Here is a 23,206-nt window from a genome sequence, read left to right on the forward strand (position 1 = left end):
AAACATTTCATATTTTGAACTGAGTTTCACTATTGATGGAGCAAGTCATACCGAAGAATGGGGGTAAAGAAACTCACTTTGATACATTTTGTGGGATACACGTCCTCATTGGAAGAAAATTACCCAATATCCTTTCGAAAAATAAAATACTTACATGCAAATTCTAGTTGATCCTCAAGGCAGGCAGGGGTGAAACAAAAAAACTCTTGATTCTTGGGGACCTTTTTTTTTTCTTATTCTACGTCTTTTGCATTTCCACAGAAAGTTTACAATCAACTTGTAAATTTCCACAATAAAACCTTCTAGGATTTGATTAGAATTGCGCTGAGTCAATATGTTACTTGGCGAAGAATTTTATACCTTAACAGCATAGACTTTTCTAATCAATGAGCATGATTTCTCTATCTATATAAGTTGTCTTTAAATGTTCTGCTATGTTTTGAATTTTTCAGTGTAGAGATCTTAAAAGTATTTATTATATCTATTTTCCCATATTTAACTTTTCTGATTAAACATTTTGATTGTTTGACATAAATGTATTTTAAATTTACATAAATTGTTTTTTCAAGTGTGTAGGAATGCAGTTTCATATATTGACCTTTTGTCGGACTTACTTTTTAAAATTCACTTATACTTAGTATTTATAGATTTGTAAACAATCAAATCATTTGTGAACACAGACATTTTTACTTTATCCTTTCAAGTGCTTTTTCTTTTCATTTCTTTCTCTTTCCATATTGCACTGATTTGGACTTCTAGTGCAATTTTGAAGAGAGTACTGTTAGGGACATCCTGAATTTTACATATCTCTGAGGGAAAATGTCCAACATTATTTCATTATTGTAATGTCAGTGATAGCATGTTTATATATGTGGATCAATTCAAAGTAGTACCCTTTATTTAGAGTTTGCTTAGAGGCTTTGTGATGAAAATATATTAGCATTTTACTTATTGAGGTGGTCATTCACTTTTTCCTCTACATCAACATGAAATACATTCATGATTTTTGAAAAGTGTGCATTTTTTTCAATAATATTATTTTTAAATGTCATTAAAATATAATTGACTTATAATATTTTGTAAGTTTTAAGTATATAACAGATTGGTTTGTTTGTTTGCTTTTTTACAGTGGCTAACTTATATTTAACCTATCTGTCCAAAACCCAACTTTGCCAATTGATAGAATTCTGTATAAGATGAGATTTACTTTTAGTTGTTCTGTTACTTTCTTTTCCTTTAATCCGGAGCATTTTCACAGCCTTTCTTTGCCTTTTATGACACTGAAAATTTTGAAGAATATGACACACCCTCTTTTGTTAACTTTTTTTATCTTATGAATAATTTTAATAGTTATTTGCTTTTTCATATGGTGTATAATTATATTTTATTTTTATTTTTTTACAATATTCTATTACTTTCAGGTGTACAATATAGTGATTCAACAATTTCATATGTTACCCAGTGCTCATCATGACAAGTACACTGATACTTGGGGAACTTTTGAAAAATTTTGATATCAGACTTGTCCACATTACTGACTATAATTTGGAAGTACTAAAAGTTTTGTCAAAACAGTGATAATGGGATCCCTGGGTGGCTCAGCGGTTTAGCGCCTGCCTTTGGCCCAGGGCGCGATCCTGGAGTCCCGGAATCGAGTCCCACATCGGGCTCCTGGCATGGAGCCTGCTTCTCCCTCTGCCTGTGTCTCTGCCACTCTCTCTCTCTGTCTATCATAAATAAATAAATCTTTAAAAAAAAAAACAGTGATAAGATGAGTAGACATGCTGAACTCCAACAACACCTTTCATGGAAGAAAGCATAAGAAGAGCAAGCCCCAGGTATTGACAGCACATATGTGAAGGGGGTAGGAGGTGGGGTAAGAGGATTTCTAAGCACTTAACAAACAGGATGGGATCCTCTTGAGCCCAGGGCAAAATTATAGGTAGTTCATGGTGTTTCAAGAGAGTAAACTTCTGTTTTCTTTCAACTACCAGAGATTTAATTCCTACTACATATGTATGCTAAAAGTACAAAATGAATCAAATAGATTAATTTTTCTTTTCTTGATTTCATTATATTACAAGTGAATCTATAACATCTTCTTGGGCCCTAGTGACATATTCAGGACCCTATTAGCTAAATCTTACTTTTTATCTTGGTATTTTCTGTTATTAATTCCTTACCAAGTAAAACTGAATATCCAAACTATATCTGTCATCTTTTAAATAACATTGAAAAATATAATTAATACTTTGTAATGTAAAGTTTTATGGTAACATATATTTATTATATTAGATAATATTTCTCTTTCTTAACTGCCCATTAAAGACACCCGTTTAGATAATTGATACTTCTTCCCCTCTACTGGAATCAATTCATTTTTATTAAGACAGAGGTCTTTACTTAGTTATCTGGCTTTAGGAATATGCAACTTGTCAAGTGTACTTGCTTTCCTATTAATGAATAAACGCTGTCTCTAAAATCAATGCCAAACCATTGATTTCATTTTACAAATCACTGTAAAATTCATTTTTGACCCACGCAAATCTAGAGCAAAATAAGAGATAAATAGCTTCATTCAAAGATATTTGGTGCCTGTGAGATGTTAAGACATCTCAAATACCCCATTTTTTTAAATTACCAAACATACATTATTTGATTGTCAGCCTCCTAACTCTGAACTCAGTTGTTAGGCCTCTTGAAAGTCTGATGTTGTTGTTGTTTTAATGGATATTCATATTTCAGTTAACATATAGATTGCATGTTCCAATGCACAAGGCATCACTGCAGAACTCAAAAATAAACTTACAAATGTGAAAACTATTCCTTCTTAAATGATATAGGGAGGCACACATTCACTGTAATATCACATTTCAGGATTACATTACTGGAACATAATGTATTGTCAAAGCACTGAATCAAAATTATTTAATGAGTTTCTGATGCCAGTAAAATCTCTTTCCACTATTCCTTCCCATCTATTTAACAAAACATAAGAGAAATTTACCGACCACTCATGTCATCATTTTTCTACATCTGAGTATGTGTATGCTCGAAAGGAGAAAAAATAAAGTTAAACTCCTATCTGGTATTTTAACTGATCAAAGTAATCTGGATCAAGTATGGGTGAAAGGGATACAGTAAAGGGTTTGGTCCCAAATAGATGCATCATCAGCTGACTTACATCAATTTGCAGAGTTTTATGATGACCAATCAATGGTAATGAAGATAAACAGAGAAAATGTACTAAATGGCAATATTACAAGGAAACAAAATTTCACGCTTTTTCTAGTGACCTATCTCAGGTCATCAAAAAATTTGCCACCCAAATTATTTTTGTTTGGCTTAAAAAGAAATTTATGAATCTCTCCCAAATCCTTGTTTTAATTGTTAATTAGAAAACAGCCAGTGCTTCCTTTTCAGATAAACCGAGAGTCACATAATTAGACCATCCCAGAGATAACTGAACTTCCAGGAAACGAGAAGTTAGAGTAAGAACAAAAATTTGTAAAAATTAATAAATAAAATGTAGTTGGCCCCTGCCCTATCTAATGACCCCGTGCTAGGTCTCTATTTTAGCCAAGCTTTTGTTGTTGCTGTTCACCTTTATTAAGCTCTTGTACCAGGTGGGAGGCTCCTTGGTAGGCTTTTAACACACAGTATTACATTTTATTATCACTGCAACCCTGATTGGATAGGTGCAATTATTATCACCATGTCATGCATATATAAACTGAGGGGCGCCAATTAGGTGACTCTTGCAAAATCTCTCAACCAGCACACAGAGCCTTGAAGAGGATTTAAGTCTGGGAAGTTTCGCTTCAGAATCTTGCTCCCCTCTGCTCTGCTATGCAATTTCCATGTTATCACACAATGGTCATCTTTAGAAGAAAAAAGAGAAAACCCTTGTCTTGAACCAACAGAATTTTTTGTTATTATTAGTCAACCAATCAGTAACTCTAAAGTTCTAAACCAAAGAGAAAATGTCCTATCACTAATTACTTTTAGGTCCTGGAGACAATCAAGTGCTCCCCAGTCTTCAAAAATCTTTTTGTTAGAGACAAGTCATATGCATTGCCAGATAGCAATCACTGCCACACTCTAACATTATTTTTAAAGTTTCACTTTATTAAATCAATACTGGTTGGGAGAAATCATTCAAACAATGTTTTTTGATATCTATGGCTTATTTTACCTAACTGTATTTTGTACTGTAAACCATGTTTTCAAAAATACTGATTTCTCTAAAATAGAAATTCAAATGATTTTCCAAAAATGCGTTTTTTGGGGGATATATATTTAACTTTTTAAAAACTATCTAAATAGAGTTCAGAAAGGTGGCCAGTAATTGAAATATTATCATTGTGCTTTGTCTTCTAAAAACTTTCTTTGAAAAGATTACCTTATCTCTTTACTTCATTTTAATTATATAATAAGTGATGGTGCAGGTCAGTTATTATTGGCTTGTGGGTCAAATAAAAATGCAAGGACCAATTAATTTTGAATAGTTTCCCTAGACTTGCACAATAGTGGCAGAGTTAAGATTTGATTCCACATGTCTAAAATCCAGATCCTAGCTTTTTCCATGGAACTCCCTCAGCCCTACTCCCTGTCTCTTTTTAGGAGCCACATAATCCTCTATCCATTCATCATTCTTCCATTTGCTCTTTTATTCTGTCACTCATTCTTTTACCAAACAATTATTTATTAAACGTCCGTGTTGTGGGCTGAATGCTTGAATCCTCCCCAAATCCATTATGTTGAATCCCTAACTCCCAATGTGACTATATTTGCAGATATCTAAGACCATTTGGGGGATCCCTGGGTGGCGCAGTGGTTTAGCGCCTGCCTTTGGCCCAGGGCACGATCCTGGAGACCCGGGATCGAATCCCACATCGGGCTCCTGGTGCATGGAGCCTGCTTCTTCCTCTGCCTATGTCTCTGCCTCTCTCTCTCTCTCTCTCTGTGTGACTATCATAAATAAATAAAAATTTAAAAAAAAAAAAAAAGACCATTTGGTGGTAATTAAGGTTAAATGAAGTAATGAGAGTGAGGTCCTGATCCAATTGAATCGGTGTTCTTCTAAGAAGAGACACTATAGCACTCTCCCCTTCCCCTTACATTATGTGTATGTGTTATGTGTGTGTGTGGAGGGGGGGTATGTGCATATGCATACACACATACACACACACACACATACACACTTAGGAATGGCCATGTGAAGACATAGCAAGAAGGTGGCCATCTACAAGCCAGGAAGAGAGTCCCCACCAGAAGCCAAATCAACCCTCCTAGATCTTGGACTTCTAGCCTCCAGAATTGTAAGAATATAAGTTTCTGTCACTTAAGTCACCCAGTGAGTCAGCAGACCTTTGTTACAGCAGCCTGAGGTGACTAATCCAGTCTGGTTACTTCAGGTAATGGACGCAGCCTTAGATAGCCCCACAGGCACCACAGATAGAATCAGGACACTGCACTTAGAGACTACAGCTATGGATATTTTGCTCTATTAGGGAAGCTAGGCACAGGATTTGGATGTTATACAGCTTTAAATGGATTTACCCAGTGCTTTAAATGGATTTACCTAGTGCTATGATGGGGCAAAATTTAAGCAGTATGAAACTGTGACTAGAAAGGTCAAGGATAATGTCATGGAAGGGGAGAATTTGAGGAAAGAATAGATACTTGCTAAGGATGGATAGGAAAAAGAGGTTCCTAGGTAGAAAGACCAGTGTGTGCAAAGAATGGAGGCCTGATAGCACACGGGAACTATGAATCATGTACAGTTGATGTGGGAGAGAGTAGAGTCAAAGATAACCCATTTTTTGGCTTCCGCCACTGGACAGATGGTAATACAATTTATTATACAGGAAATGCTCAAGGAGGGGAGATATGTTCATAGAAAAGAGCAGGTAAGTACTGGAGTAGCAATGATTTGTTCAGTTATGATAGACTGAGTTTCTGTCGGGAGAGTGGGACAGAATGTGATGCATAGTATGTGCTCAATAATTGTTTGCTGAATATGGATTTTCTCTCTTGTGTATACTTTCCTTGGTCCAAGAGGTTTTTTTTTTCCTCCCTAAATTCATCATTTTTTTTAAATAAAGGAGTATCAAAAAGCAAGGTTACACTAGTTGATCACAATAATCTGTCTAACCAAACAGGAGAGATATCAGCTACAGTTGAGGGTAAATATGACAGGAGAGTGATTAAAAATGAGCACACAGGAGTAGGGCGAGATGCCTTTGTGAAAGTGCCTTTGTTGGTCATGACCGGATTTTGTATTAACTAGGGTAAGATTAGAAGACGAAAACAACAACAACAACAACACCTAGAGTCGAGAGCTCAAGTGCTCCTCCATGGATAACAAGATCGCCAAAATCACCAAAAAAGCCCTTTCTCTGGTTTTGTTCATAACACATCTAGAGCAGATAATCCACACTCTCAAAAGTGGGCAACCATTAAAATGGTGAAGAAAACTATTGAATTGCCCATTAATTGAATTCTTGAAGGAGAGAGAGGGAATGGGTGATCTTTAGCCGAAGGGTCATGAACTATTTGTAGAAGTATCTTGGAAGTCCAAGCAATAAAACAACTCAGTTTTGACATAATGAAAAGAATCATTTTACATTTCTCAAGGTAAGTATTTTCTTGTGTATATACTGAGGACGTTCTACTCCAAGGAGAAAAATAATTATTTTTAAATTTCCTCTAAATGCTGAATTTTCCCCAGATTCATCTCCCAATCCATAGGTATCCTGTTTAAAGAGACATAGTCCTGCATTTATCAACCATGTAACTGCAAAATTATTTTGTTATTAAGCCTTGGTTTATTCCAAGCCTTCTGGATAATCTCGAGCTGTAATGAACTTGTTGTTTAACTCTGGAGATTTTGTAATAAAAGTTTAATGAGTTACTTATTATTAGAATGTTTATAGCCTTTATTTTAAGGAGAACAAAAATGACGTAAAGTTCTACGCATTTGGTTTAAAACTTATTCAAATCACATATCAGTTAATGCTACAGTGATTTTTTAAAAATCTCTTATCAATATATGTGTCTAAAAGCAACGTAGCCAAACCACAACTTTACCTGAGCCATGAATAAGAACAAAACTAAGGAAGGACTTCTCACTTGTTATCATGTCAAATCCAGATCTTAACTTTTGGCATTTTAGAATTTGAGCAAGAATTGTTTTGATTGAACCATTTTTAACAGATTTCACAAGAGGATATATATAAAACAAAGGGACAAAAATTTGAAATTAGGTCCTGGAGGCACTGAGTATTTATTTCTATTTAAAATGCTGACCATATATTCTATTAATGATCATAAATATTAAGAGAACAGACCAAATAAATCTAGTTTATCTGATTTCTGTCTAACTGAAATACTAGGAAACCAAGGGTCACTCACATCTCTAAAAAACACTTTCTTGCTGATATGGAAATTGCCTACACATTTTGCAGATATAGACCAGGTTTTCCAGAAATTATAATATCACAATTTAACCACAAAAGTTTTCAAGTTATAAAAATAAATGGGAAATAGATACAGCTACAGGATCTGTATAAAAATTATAAGCTCAGCATCACATAGCTACCTGTTCTTACTGAGATAAAATTTACTTTGATTTTGGAATCAGACTGTAACTTCTCCTTAGATATTATCAAGATGGGTTCTGTGAAAAGCATGGCTAAAACCAGAAACTGATTTTCATATTGTTTTTTTGCCATTACTTTTATGCATGAATTATTCATTAAATCAATTTGAATATAAAGAATCATCACAGAATTCAGTGTAGTGCTCACATTCTGGAAGCATGTAGAATCAAAGCAGGGTTATCACAAGAGTCGCAAAATATATTAGTACACAGAGCAAAAAGACCATATAAAACAAAATAAAATCAAATTAACTCAGCCACAAAATGGAGAAAACAAATGTTTCCTCCAATCTTCCAAGCCTTGCCCCCAAAGAAAAGATAAAATACAATAAGCTTGTCACATGATGACGTTTGTTTTCTTATGCCACATGTTATATGGATAGCCACATGATGCTTCTAAATATTAATCATAAAAGCTGTATTTGTTTTCTTTGTTATGTTTTTAAGTTGATACTATTCTTTACCTTTTGGTAGTTGAGTTCCTTTCTAACCCACTATACCTTTATGCAACATTTTGTTTCTATCAAGAAGTGAGATTATAAGGGAGGTTCATTCTTAAAGACCATTTGAAGACATTTTGCAATATTTGGAATTTGCTTATTTTGTGGACACTTTAAAAACTAATCTTTTCTTCACATTTCTGAATATATTTCAATGCATAAACTCTACATTTATTCTTACCTCCCATCCATAGCTGGGGTCTTTCAGGTTTGACCTCTGCTCTCCCACATAAGGCCCAAACTTTTCACCTGCTTCAATCTTCCTTTTGGTCCATATTCCTAGTCCTGCTCCAGGCATATTTGACTCTCGAAGTTCAAACTCAGCAGGAATGGGGATATCATCAGGGATGTAGATGGGGGCTTTGTATGGAGAGCCCTCCTTTGGAGTGAATGCTTCGCTGGATGTGGCTGGAGAGCATGGCTCTTGAATATTGAGGGAGGGCGTGCTGGCTACTCCATCTGCATCTGGCATTTCTTCCAAAGGAATTTCAGGGTAGCTGCCATATACACACTCATTACCTATGAACAAATGATAACTTTGTGAATTCCTACTAATATACAAGCGTCAAAATCCCACAGCTCGGTAGCCACCTTATAATGTTATTGTTCTTTGAAGACAAAATAGGGAAGGCCATTGTTAAAATATGCCCACATTAAAAATCTCTGTTATTCACAGATGGGGGATTTGGTTTATCTCTGGTGAATCCATAAATCAAATGAGCTAATCTTCAACTGTCAATACTCTCATAGGTCAGCTCAATCCATTATTTAGCTGGGAAACAATCAGCAATTTAATTATTGGTCTGACTAAAGTAGAGATAAGAAGTAAACATATGGGGATCCCTGGGTGGCGCAGCGGTTTAGCGCCTGCCTTTGGCCCAGGGCGCGATCCTGGAGACCCGGGATCGAATCCCACAGTTGGGCTCCCGGTGCATGGAGCCTGCTTCTCCCTCTGCCTATGTCTCTACCTCTCTCTCTCTCTCTCTCTGTGACTATCATAAATTAAAAACAAAAAAAAGTAAACATATGTGTACCTGCAACACCACAAACCTTTCTAATCAGGAGGCGATAACATTACACAATGTGTTGGGAAGTTGTATCATGCAGTGTATCTCAGACTAAATTGTAGGAGATTGTCAAAGATTCCAAGGGCTGCCATGGACAACAAGGCTTAACTTGGTATGTACAGAACTATTTATTGGAATATTAATTTGAGTTTGTTCTTTACCTTTCCTTTCCCATTTCAAACACATCACCAAGTCATTGGTATTCTTTGCCTCAACAACTTATGCAGAGCAGAGACTTAAAGTGACTTGAAGCTAGTGATTCCTCTGGACATGTGTGAAAACAAAAACCATCAAAGAAATTAGATGAGTTTTCCAGAGAAGAAAGCAAGATAGAGTAAAACAAGGAGTCTGAACACTCTGCACTGGGGCTCCCAGGACTCCACAAGACAGCACAGCCCCCACACTGGAAGTAAATGAGCGTACCATTTCAGATCTTAAGATTTTTATGCAATTTGCTGGGGGTTAAAGGATAGTGACTGAGCTTGAATTTCCCACCAGTCCACCAGCTGAAGGGGATTTCAGTTATCTTAAAGCAAATAAACACACGTCTCTTGTCCACAGGGATTATGGACCAAGAGTCATACCTGATTTGTTGGATTTGTAGACCTTCAAGGAGACAACTAAGAAAAATGGGTCAAAATTAGAGACAAATGTCAATCAGAGCCCTGCAAAGGCAAAAGAAGTTCCCATCATAGAGTTTCTAACATAGCCTAGATAACCATAAATTACGCATAATGTGGAGGAATTTCGGCTTCAGGTTGATGACTAGATAAGATGACCTTTTAAGATGCTACCAACCCTGTAGTTCTACAAACTATTAAAATCTCCCAAGATAGTTTATTGAGCTAGAGGTAGAAAACCCAACTTCTAGTCCAATTCCTTCTCTGACCTATTACAGAGATCTATTATAGTCATTAACAATTGTTGATCTATTGTTGACTCCTCTTAAATTTTTATGACAGGCAAAGTGATAGTACATGCAAAAGTATCTTTCTAATAAAACGCTTGGTTCCTGAGTCAAATGATAAGACAATGACATTTAAACCAAGCACAAAACCAAACTCCAGAATACAACCTTATTCCTATGAGACATTTGACCCTAACATATAAGCTCATCATCATACAAGTTCATTGTATCAAAAATCTTGTACATTATCATCTGTCCTCAAATTGAGTCTTTTGCCTGCTTCAGCATGTCTATTAAGAATACTATTTTTCCCTTAATTAACCACGTTTAAGGTTCTCAAATAATGTGGATATTTTCTCTCCATCATTCTCTAATCTATTCAGTCATTAAATGCTGTCCATTCTTCTTGCATGATTTTTACCTTCATCTCATTCATGTAATACACATTTTCATTCCTAAATTCTCTAACAGTCCTCTAAATATGTCTCCAGACCTCTAGTCTCCAACCTCTGGTATCCATCAACACTGAGCCCGTACAATGCTGCTATCTTCTGGGCACACCCATTTTCCTGTGCAATAGCCTCCAATAATTCCCAGTGTTCACAGGTGGTAAAATCCAAACCTCGTCAGCTTAGAAAAAAAATTGCTCTTATTTTAAAACCATTCTCCCTTGATCTCTGATTCTCAATACTCCTCAATAGGAGACCGTAGGCCAGAATAAGCTTATCTTCTGAGCTGAGTGAGATTTTCTTCTGCAGTTCTTCTTGGTGGGTCACCCTATTTCTCTCTCTACTCCTCTGCCCATCCAGCTTATAATCATCCTCTCAGGTCAGGTTTCAGCTTGTCCCCTCACCGTCTCATTTAACTCAAGTATCCCTCTTCCTTGAGTTCTTACAAAATTCACCTCCAAATCTGATGATCAAATAATGTACTGCTACTTAGTTTAATATGCATGGATCTGTTATTCCAACTAGGAAATTGGCCCATAAAGGGAAGACTCAGAACTCACAGCTCTTAGAAATTCTCCAAGTGATCTGTATGAAGGTGCTTAATAAATACTTACTAAATAGATAATTAACCTAACATATAATTTTATCAAACTATTAAATCAAATCAATATTTTTCTACCAAATACAAGGAATGATCTTGACCATAAAAGGCACTTTTAAACCCATAGAAATGGAACATAACGAATTATAAACTTCTCTCCAAACCCAGCATCAAAAGAAACAACTTTAGTAATGTCCTAAAGAAATAACCTCAGAGAAATATACTTTAGGATCCAAACGCCCTTGATAAAGTTTATCTAAATCTATCCTTCAGGGAGATTTTGTACATCAACCTAAAAGCCAAAAGTTCAGTAGCACTCTTGCTACAGATTATATATATATATATATAAAATCTCTCTAGAATTGTAACATTTAACTACTGCAAATGCAAAAGAATTGTAACTACAGATTCTTAAAGGGATTTATCACACATTGTGAAGACTTTGTTTTTCTTGAAAAGTAAGTGCCATAAATTGGAAGTATTGTATAATCTATAGACTTGTCCACTTAAGCAGCAGGAAACCAAAAGGCATCCAAATGAATAGAACTATTTCCTCCAGTAATTATCCATTAAAAGTCAGTAAAATTTCCCCTATTTCCTCAAAGGGTTAAATCACTCATACTGTCAGTTCCATCAAAGTGATCTCAAATCTTAAAAAAAGGATAGAGACAAACCCATCTGGGCCCCCCCACTGGCATAGCTGACCTCATGACCTTTGAGTTACCCACAAACTTTCCCAATGCATAATCTAAACGAGTGCATTTGGGTTTCAATTCTTGTGGAGACAAAGTACACATGTGTGCCCAGGCTGCTGCACAGAAGAATTTGAATTTAAAGCCTGAATGCAATTCTGCTGACAATGGCAAAAAATTCCAATTAAACCTAAAGAACAACTTATATAGGTCACGCAAATCCAGGAGAAAGACTCACGTTCCTATTCATCCACAGGCAGGCATTAAATGTATATGCAAACCCAGGCAATTTGTTTTCAAGCCTCTGTTAATCTAGTATCATCTGAATTAAATATAAAAAGGGCTGTAGTGACAAAAAATAGAAATAGAAAACTGCTGAGTTTTACATATCAAAACACGCAACAATATTTCAATGTAATCTAGCATTTCAAAATTTTCAACAGCAAATGCAGTTTATCACACCACACTGAATATTTGCATAAACCAAAGTAAACTAATGCCTCCATGTACATTACTCAAGATCTATCCAAAAAGCTGCTAAAACATTTCATCTAAATGACAAACTACCTCAATTATCCTATCTCCATTAAATCTCTGTTATTGGGGAAAAAAATTGGTCACATTTACAATAGGTAAGTATCAGGTAAGAACTGCTATATATATCAGTGGTCCCATAAAGATAAATAACCCTTGTAACTTCTTGGAGCTGAGCTGCCTACTACTGGAATTTGCTTCATGCATCCTTTAGATGTATCATTAACTGAGTAAGGACAGAAAGACAAGCTTATTGTTGGACTTGAGACAAATGACTTGGCAATGCTCTTGAAAATCAGCCTCTTCGATTCAAGTTTTAAGTGTTCTAATATCCCTGGAGACCAAGCCAGATCACACTATTGGATTGGAGTATATTTATTTCTATGACTCTTTGAATAACTAACATAGGTTTCCACTTGACAGAGTTCCATTCTGAAAGCACATAAGAATCTACAAAGAGAAAACTGCAGAAATAATAGCAATAATATAATGATAACTCTCAAAGACGTATATCTATATGTTCTCACTTTAACACTCTCAATCCTGTAAGGAAGCCACAGCAATAATAATCTTCTACTTCTCAAATCTGGAATCTGATGCTCCAGGATGCTAAACAGTATATCCAAAAACACCTGAGACTGGAAGGCAGGTGTCCAACCCAACTGTGTCTGTAACTCTAGGCAATTTGCTTTTTTTTTTTCTAAAGATAAGTTTTAAAGTTTGTTTCAAAACTGTGGCCATACTGGGTAAATAGTTTGTTTTCTGCTTTTTCACTTATATTTCATTATGAACACTTAAACGTTTTTTTAAGATATTTTCTAAAAATATATTTAAGGATCCCTGGGTGGCTCAGTGGTTTAGTGCCTGCCTTTGGCCCAGGGCGTGATCCCGGAGACCCAGGATTGAGTACCACATCGGGCTCCCTGCATGGAGCCTGCTTCTCCCTCTGCCCGTGTCTCTGCCTCTCTGCCTCTGTGTGTGTGTGTGTGTGTCTCATGAATAAATAAATAAAATATTAAAAAATAAATAAATAAAAATATATTTAATTACAGCATAATATTCCATTATATGGACCCACAAAAAATGAACTAGTTGTAATTACTTAAGTTGCTTCTAACTTTCTGTTGCATAAACACCATGAAGATAAACATCTTTTCATATAAATATGTATATTTGTCCATTTTAAGTCCCTTAAATTAGAGCCCTGTAAGAAAACAGTGATTATTGACAGATTGCTTTTTGGGGTGTATATCAATTTATATTCCTATCAATTATCCTAGCATTTCTTATTATGTCTTGTTTTTAAAATTTATTAATACAATGAAAAAGATTATATATATTCATATAAAACAACTATATATATGTAGTTGTTTTAATTCAGATCTCAGTTGACTCCTAGGACTTAATATTTTTGTCATCTGTATTTCTTCTTTTCAAATCATTCTTTGTTTTTGTCCATTTTTAATTGAGCTTTTGTTGGTCTGCCTTATTAATAATAATAAAAATTATCCCTCTGATAGTTTGTGCTACTTTCCCTAGTAAAACATTTATCATTTGGTCTTTTAGTGGGTTTATGTTGTCTAAAAATTTTAATTTTTATGGAACGAAGTCTATTTTTCCTCTGTGATTTTTTTTTACATTTTTCTTAGAAAGTCTTTACCCATCCTAAGGAAGAAAAAGAGATTCTCTTTTATTTTCTTTGAGTTCCATAGTTGCTTTTCTACTAACCTTGGATTACCAATGATTTACTGCTGAGTGAAAAGCAGAGAAAAATGATTTCATTTATTTGAGCTCCTGTGAACGGCAAGCTAGAAAAAAAAAAATGCCATTTCACTCGTAATTCTTTGGTTCTTATTTGCAAGGCTGGCCTAAAATGCCTTTTCTTTTTGTGGGTTTTATATAACTCACCATTTGTTTCACTTGGCCTCTCTGCCTAGTTTAACTGCAAATCTTCTGGGCAGATGCCATTCAAAATCCTGAGCTTCACCATTAATAGCATTCCGTACCCGTCATAATACTTATCGCTCAGCATTATCATTAGTGATACCAGCGTAAATAATTTCCTCTCCACTCTTCATGTTCCTTCATCGCGACAAAACATTTAGCAACTAAATAGACTGTAATTTTCATATTAAAAGCACAGGGACTCAGCCTGACTCTAACGTGAGACTGGTTTCTGCAGGCATTAAACAAGCAATCTCCTCTCTATACTCAGCCCTACACACACATGCACACAATGCACACATCCACGTGCGTTTGCAGTGTGCGCGCGCGTGTGTAATAGCTCACTAATCTTTAAAATAGGCTGAGACAGAAACATGGTTTGAGATCTCAGGCAGACTGGTTGAGATCATAACTACATGAAACAACTGCCAGGAGGAGCCCAGCTAGGGAATTGAACAGATTAGGTAACTCAGAAATTTAGACATTTCCCCCCATTATGTTCCTCATTGCAGTTTTGTAATAAAAACACGAGCAAACTTCAAAGGAAGCTCTGTAGTAAAGGTTAATTGCTACTAAAGAAGAGGGTGGGCCCAAGCGCCAGTACTTTGTGCCCAACTCGCCAGCAGACAGGAAGGATTACACGTGGCTGAGAGCAGAGGATGCGTGCCCAGCTCTAGGAGGAGCCCAGGCGCTGCCAAACCTCAAAGGCCCACCAGGGACCTCCTGGTAGGCCGTGAGCACAGGAACAGGAGTCCACGAGTCGGGGCCTGCTAGTGGTGGGCCAGGGAAGGGAGGGGGAGGACACCGATTTCCTTCCAGAATTCAAACCGGACATGCTCTTCTTCCCTTGTTAGGACAATTCCAGAGCAGTTACAGCAGCGGGTTGGTGAGCAAGCAGAGGGCCTCCGGAGCCGGCTCTTCTGCACCGGTGACACAACCAGTAAACGTGTGCTGGGCTTGGGGACAAGGGTGGAGCCCAACGGTGCCAGATGCACAAACAGAACAAAGAAGGAGGCGAGGAACTGGCCAGCAGAAAATTCAGTGAGAATGGCCCCAAGATCATGAAATTTGAGATCCCAAATGAAAGGAAGAAGGGAAACTAGTAAAAGGAAGGAAAATGAGTTTCCAGAAAACTGACTTAAGCTGCCTTTGAAGGACTGCAGGAAGGGTCCAGCGGTACAGGTTTGGAAAAGAGAGGCATCGACTAGAATGGAAGGCGATGCTGATGGACGCGGTCTTCAGAAGGTGCTGCCTCCAGAGAGGGCTGAGAAGAAACCAGAGCTCCATCGGAATCTTTTGACACTGCCCTGCATTTGGAGAATTCGTGTCTCCAGAGACCATTATTTTGGCGAGATAATCTATCAACATGGTTTGGCACATGGAATTTTTTAAATGACCTTCTAAGCTTCCTTGCTCCTCAAGTATTTGCTACTTCCTTGTACCATGCTATTCCATTTCTTTCTTATGGAACTTTTCCCCTAGTGCTTCCTAAAAATATTTCATTTATGGGCTGTCAAAAAGACCAAAAAGTATGAAAGAGTGTTGGGAGGCCAGCAAGGAAAGTGGCAGAAAATACCACATGAATTGGAAGCAAGGGACCCAAATCAATGAGCAAACATTTATCTTGCTCATAGGATTGTGGCACACCTCTTGCTTGTCCTGTGGCTTTTAAATCTGATTAAGAGTTTCTCCACTCTCCCAGGAATTTCACAGACATCGCACCAAACAAGTATGGTTTGTGAATTAAACTGGTAGCTTCTAAGCTATTATGAAATGGGTTTGGCCACTTTCAAAAGTTCCTCCTCAGAGGTGGAACTAAGCTTTTTCAAAAGGGTTATGGAAAGAAATCGCCAGAAAATTCATAGTTGAGGTACCAGTAAAGCCCTTCAGTATCTACTTACAGATTCTAAAACAGCTAAAATAAAGACATTAAAGCTCTGTGAGCACTACTCCAAGGAAAAACATGGCCTGGTTAATGTTTGGCTTATTCAGTTGTCAGGGAACCACGGTCGCCAATACCCACTGGAATGCCCAGGTAAGAACAGACTTATCAGAGATCAGATAGGGGTTCTTTTTACGTTATAACTATGGGCCTCAACTTTCTTTTAGCAATACAAATTTTTAAGAGACTTTTGGCAAGCTATGACCTGATGGCTTTTCTCATAAACTTTTTATATCCCCAAAGTGATTTTCCTTCAGATTCATTTAGGGTAAAACAGAAATGCCCTGAAATTATGGTGCAGCAGACTGGGTGGTTACTCCTCAGGCAGTCTGAAATGACCAGAGTACAGCCTTTCAGTATTCAAGCCATATCTACAGTAATTATTTGCCAGCGTATCTAAAAGAAGGCAGGCATTTCCTGTTGCACACAAATGGGACACTCTTATCTAAATGACTGTTTAAACAGGTATTTAAGAAAAGACTATCACAGGCAGGAATTTACTGATGACGGAACACATTAGTTTAGGGCTGGACACATTAGTGGAGGACTAACCATTGTCAGGAAAGGAAGCATATCAGCATCAGGAAGGTATAGAGAATATTTTACAACTCCTGCATGGGTCAAGATGGGGGGTTGTAGACCACGTCATTTGCAACTGGGGAAAGCAGGAGGGACACAAGCCACGATATGGAGATCCAAATTCGGCAATATGCCTCCAGCGCCTGGGGCCACCTTGAGAGTCAGAGCGTGAGAGTCATAGCTCTGTTTCCCTATCCAGAGAATAAGCACGTTGGACAAGTTCAGCCCTGGGTTCAGTTCCCTCAAGCAATCCTGACTCTACCTAATAAAAACCAAAGGATGGTCAAGGTCTGGTATACCAAAAGCTTATAAAATAGATTTCCTAAAAAGACACTCTGAGAATTGGTTTAGTCTCTCTCAACATGTAACCTAGGAGAGACTGTGCTCTGGCTGCCTAACTGTGCTCTAACCAGTGAAACTGGAATTTATTCCCAGTAGAGGCTTATAAAACTGGGCTGTTATTCTCACATTAAGTAGACTGCCCTCTGGTGAGGACTGTGGTTTACGTGTGGGCAGAATGTGTGGTTTACTACCTCTAATTTGTTTATGTTGTTGATGGTGGTTTCAGAAGAAAGCAGCAGCCCTTCCCATGCTAAGGAGTGACTTGGTTTGCTTCCTTAAAGAAGAAGAAAGAAGAAAAAGAAGAAGAAGAAGAAGAAGAAGAAGAAGAAGAAGAAGAAGAAGAAGAAGAAGAAGCAGCAGAAATGTTTTAGTGGGGGAGGGGAGCATGAGGGCGCATTAATGTGCCATTGCTAATGGAGGAGCAACTGGGATCCCTTTGACCACAGCTCTGCTTCATTCAGCTCTGCATGTGAAATGAGAGCCCCAACTTGTTTATTATAATTACCTAAGTGTGGCTTGGTGGCTTTTGGCAGAGATCCTTCTTGCCTCCAAAAGAAAGACCATAGCTCAGGAGCTACAAGCTAGAGGAAGGCAGGGATTTGGGGGGGGGGGGGCAGAGGGGGAGTGCATTTTGTAGGGAGGAGACTGAATTCTAATATAAACTGGGTGAAAATATTCAAAACAACCCCAAAAAAGATGAAGATCAAAAAGCAAATGGGATTGGGCTCTACTTTCTACCGTAGAATAAACAGAGATAGGTGCGTAAGAGAAGTGAATAAACAGTTTGAATGTAAGTTCACGTTCATTCTCACAGCTGACTTGATGCAGACTCTTCCCTACGGCCACAAAACAGAAGAGCTTTCTTATAGCCAGGAGTTCCACATAAAGAAAGGAGACTAATTATGCGTGTCTGGCAGAAGAGGGAGTTGTAGCCGTGGCTTGCTGATAAAAGGGAAAGTGAACAAGCAATAGAACACTAACCTAACCACACTCTTGGTTTGATAAGGAGCAGAGAGTGCCCAAAAGAATAGGATTTTGTTAGAGTCTCAAAATTAGGTTTTATTTGAAAAATGAACAATGGTCCTTGTTCTCACGGGGCTTGGTAGCAAAGACAACAATGACTTCTGACCCTAAAGTGACTCCATGGGGCAGGTTCCTTGATTTGGCTAATTTCAGCTTGGACTCTGGCCCCATTGCCAAGACAGTGTCTTCAGTGTCAAACAAGTTTAGATGGTTCCAAAGAGTTCAATTTTCTGCCCCCATGTAAGCTATAAAGGCCCCCATATTGAATTTCCCACCACTACATCATATTAAACGTAAAATCATTCAAAACCATGGGGATGGATGGAATGTCATTGAAAAACATAAAAGAAGGTTGGGTGTGTTTTTTTTTTTGTTCATCTGAGAAAACATTATACACTTTGGTAAAAAGTGTTTTCAGAAAAATATGAACAGATGTGCCATGCATATGTGTATACATACACTAAATAGCACTTATGATTTGAGAGGGGGTAATTTCAACATTGCTAAGTGGTAACACAAGCTACGTATTCAAGGGAATGATATAATATGACAACTTCATAGACTACCAAACTATGTATGGTCTCTGGAAACTGTCATTATCAACATGTACAATAACTAGTAGCATTAGGTGGTCTGTACAGTATCCTTCAATGTCTAATTGAGTCACACAGTCTAAGACACTTGACGGGCACCAGGCACTGCCTCCTAATGAGAACTGACTTTTTTTAAAAAAGGCATTCAGGACCTCTTCTATATAAATTACTATCGTTTGCAGCAAGAGAGGATTATAAATGTTTGCTGGCAAAAACTAAATTTATTTACAAACTGGGTCTAATTTATTTATGGCTCCAGTACAATCGGCTTTTGTCGAAATATTTATGTTATCTGTACTTCTGCCTCACTAAACTCTACCACAATCATAAACACTGTTGAAAAATTATTTGCAGTTAGCAGGATTTAAACTACCCATTATATCACCAGCTAGTGCCAGTAAACTTTTGCACTGGTTGATAAAGTTTCCTCTGTGGAATAAATATACATTTGACTTTCAAAATCTTTGGTGGGCTCCATACTATGAAAAGTGAAGGATTAAACAGATGCCCCAGACTTTACCAGTTTTGTGTAAGCGCTCCGATTGCACATTCCAGTTGAAGTTTGGACTACAAAAGTGCCCAGATTTCAATCTTTTCCTCGCACTAAAAGGAGAATTAGACGATTGTAGTGCAGGGCTGATAGTCTTTGCCAAAGATGCTACTCTTCACTATTGTTCACTTATCCAATCCAGAGTGTTATTTGGCACCATGTTGTGCCTTGCCCTGTGCAAGTTGCTAAGGCTACATATAGAGTTGGGTAAGATGCATTTTTCTGCCCTCAAGGCTCTTAGAAAGACAGAAGTGGTAATAGGTATGTGACAATGCAATCCAATAAGGTGTAAGTTGAGGTTAGGAAGAGTGATGAATGTTAAAAGTTGAGTAGAAGCACCTGCAATTGGGCATGCCGATCTATAAAAACTCCTAGCCTCAGATTGACCAAAACCAGGTATGTGCTACGTTTTTTTTTTTTTTTTTTTTTTAAGAATGAATCTCTTCATTGTTTGATGGAAATGCAGTGGTCATGTACATGACCACTGATTTCTGAGTATCACTGATTTCTTCACAGCAACATGAGGATCAAAATAGATATGACTTACTCTACTACTTTAAGTAATATATAAAATGATGAAACCAACAGGTTATAAAATAGCATGGTCTACATTTCCATTATAAAGTAAGCCAAGAGAAAACTGCAAAGAAAAATTGATGGTTTCCATGTCATGTAACTAGTAAAATAGTGTTTCTGTTTGATCCACTTCATTGAAAAAAGACTAAAAGTTCTACCTGAGATCAGGTGGGACTGCTGTGATGCCCGTGAAACCCCCTCAGGCCTATACTATAGATGGTCCAGACTGCATTTATTTTCCAGTGTGAATTGAGAGTTGTACCAAACAAACCAAAGATAGTTCTGATTCACCTCAGAATAGTGCTGTCTTCAGAGAGAAGACTGACCACATCACCCTGAAGCCTCCAACGTAAAGCAAGAGCTCATCAGAAAAAATTGGCAGTACTACTGATTTTTGATGTCCCATACTACAACAGATGATGGTCCTTTCCCAAATAATAGCCACCTATGCCTATGATAGTCAAAGTTACCAAAAGCCAGAGTAGCAAGAAAATTTTTGAGAGCTGTAATTATCTGGTGAAAATCTTCAAAAAAAAGGAGCTATTTGCTCATCATGGCGTTTCATAAAAAGTAATGCTAAAACCTGCATATTTCTGACTTCATATTCAGTAGTATATGCATATAATATTTTGCTGACCACTTATATTAATACTATATAAAATAACCCTTACTTAGACCCAAGTATTATTCTTCAGAATAAAAAATGGGGGCACCTGGGTGGCTTAGTCAGTTAAGCTTCTGCCTTCAGCTCAGGTCATGATCCCAGGGTCTTGGGATCAAGCCCCACATCAGGGGTTCCTGCTTAGCGGGGAGTCTGCTTCTCCTTCTCCCTCTGCCTCACCCTCCCTGCAAACTTGTGCTCTCTCTCTTGCTCACTCTCTCAAATAAATAAATAAAATTTGTAAAAAAAAAAAAAAGTAAAAAATCTGTGTCTTTGTTTTGTGTTTTTCCTGATCATCTTTTGTGTCTACTCCAATAAATCTTCTTTACAAACTGCCTATTTTAATAGGTTAATCTATGCTAGTTGAGTTAAATAAAATATTTTGGCATCATATCGCTTAAACCTCAGGATGATTGACTGAAACATCTATTTTTCATGGCACTGTGGAATTTAAAAGCTAAAGAAGCCACCAAATGATCAGTTTACTCATCTAAACACTTAAGATACTTGTTGGTTCAGATATACTGTGGATCAATCCATGTAAACTGTGACTAGTTGAGAGGAAAAAATGGAAATGTTATAATTCTATCAAAAGTATATGATGTGAAAAAAATTTACCGGGGGACAGGAGAATTACCAGAAGACTACAGAATAATTACCCAATAACTTAACAAGCTTTGTGCTGTTGTTGCTTTTATTGTTTCTGTTGCCATTGTCATTGTATTAATGTACCTACTTCATCTAACTTTTTTAAATGTTTTATTTATTTAAAAAAAAAACAAATAGGGTCTTGATCCCAGGACACTGAGGCCATGACCTGAGCTGAAATCAAGAGTCAGTCGCTTAACCAACAAAGGCATGCAGGCACCCCTCATCTAACTTTTTAATACTCATTTCCACTGTTGCATTTTAGTAACTAGAATCCAACATAGATTACAGATCAATAATCATTTAATCAAGGATATTTCTATATACAAAGCACCATGGCAGGGTGGGGTAGGGAGAGCATAAAAAGAGTAAAGTAAAATTACTGATTCCAAAGGGCTTAAAATCTAGCCAGGGAGCTAAGACACATGCATAGAAAGAATTAACTTGTGTAATGTAAGGCCACATTGAATACAGTCAAGTGAACGGTACAGAAAACAAGGACTGCGATATTCAATGGTAAAAGTGATATTCCTCTTCTTTAAGAGAAAATTGAAATGGAAGATGGCTAAAAATTCTACTTGGGATGAAGACAGATAATCAGGAGGATTGTGAAATAAAGGTTATAGACTGCAGCAAAGCCCTGGAGAGGTAATGACTTTTAATTGGATTGAGTTTATCATATTTGCAGAGGTACAGCAGACACAGAAGAAAGGATTAGAGTGATTTCCACTTTCCATTATTTGGCATAATGAGAAAACAGAGGGTGGTCCACATCTCTTGTACATATTATGAGCCATAGGAGATGCTAAATGTCAGCTTTGGGTAGCACTGGGATCTCCTAAATAAACACATTTATTTGGACATAGTTAAGTCAAAATAAGTCACCTGAAAAAAAGGTTACAGGTCATTAATTTGCATAGTGCAAAGGATTTATGAATTTTTAAATTAATGCTCCTAGATCTCTACACCATTTTGAACAGTAGGTTATAGCTGCATTTTTTTTTTCTTCACTTTAGCTGGCTTAAAGGGTCAAATGAAAGTACTCGGCTAAAGAAAAAACAGCCAGGCAGACTTTCTTTCTTCTTGGTGGAAAAGAAGTGCATTATAAATTTTTCCAAGAAACAGCATTATACACATCTAGTCAAAACACACATACACACAACAAACAAAAAACTTGTGTAAATATATGGAAAGTCATAAAAGGATCGTGCAATTGGCACACCCCAACTCAAGTGAGCCCAAATGGGAAAAGTCATTAAATCCATCACCACCAAAATGCCACTGGACTATAAGGTGATGAAGTCAGAGTCTGGATGCCCGATTTATTGCGGAATGCCCAGAACCCAGTGACGTTTCTAGCCCACGACAATTCAGTGTGTAGTTGTTGACTCGAAAACATCAGCCAAAGCAAGCCAACTGTACTAAAATAGTGAAGAGTACCACCCTTTCCTCCTCTAAATTGGGAAATTTTAACAAATTTACAAAAGGCATCACTCACATTGTGTCCTCAATCCATTAAAAGGTACAGTAAAAATGCCCCACTAAAGGAAGGGAAAGTGCATGCTGAATCTACATGTTTGTGCGCTCTCTCTCTCTCTCTCTAAGTGCTCAAGATGCTAATAGATGAATTTAACCAAATGGAATCAGTTCAGATTTGAACCATGTCCTCCTCACATTGTAAACCCTTCAAAAATATTGGTATAAAAGGAATAAAAATTAACAAATAAAAAGTCTCTACATGGATAACTCACATTTTTGTCTCATCCTCAGGTTTTTCAGAGTCCTCCAGGAAGGGAAATTGGTAAAGCAATATCAAATATTGCCAACTAGATTTTGATTCCACCAACATTTATCACAGCACTTGCTATGAACCAACCATACCTTACAGGTCGTAGAATGTAAACTTCATGGGGTGGAACTCTGCTTTGTTCACAG

At 37.1% G+C, this 23,206-nt stretch overlaps 1 protein-coding gene across 10 annotated transcripts in view; it reads right to left on the bottom strand.

Moving 5' to 3' along the window:
- Positions 1–23,206, bottom strand: part of MECOM (MDS1 and EVI1 complex locus) — a 552,756-nt gene that overhangs the window by 274,393 nt on the left and 255,157 nt on the right. For all 10 annotated transcript variants that reach the window (XM_025425520.3, XM_049105851.1, XM_035710351.2 and 7 more), the window contains exon 2: positions 8,345–8,682. In XM_025425520.3, the coding sequence (XP_025281305.1) occupies positions 8,345–8,682 (338 nt within the window). The remainder of the gene's footprint in view (positions 1–8,344; positions 8,683–23,206) is intronic.

The sequence above is a fragment of the Canis lupus genome, chromosome 34 (assembly GCF_003254725.2).
Source record: "Canis lupus dingo isolate Sandy chromosome 34, ASM325472v2, whole genome shotgun sequence".
Taxonomy (NCBI): Eukaryota; Metazoa; Chordata; class Mammalia; order Carnivora; family Canidae; genus Canis; species Canis lupus.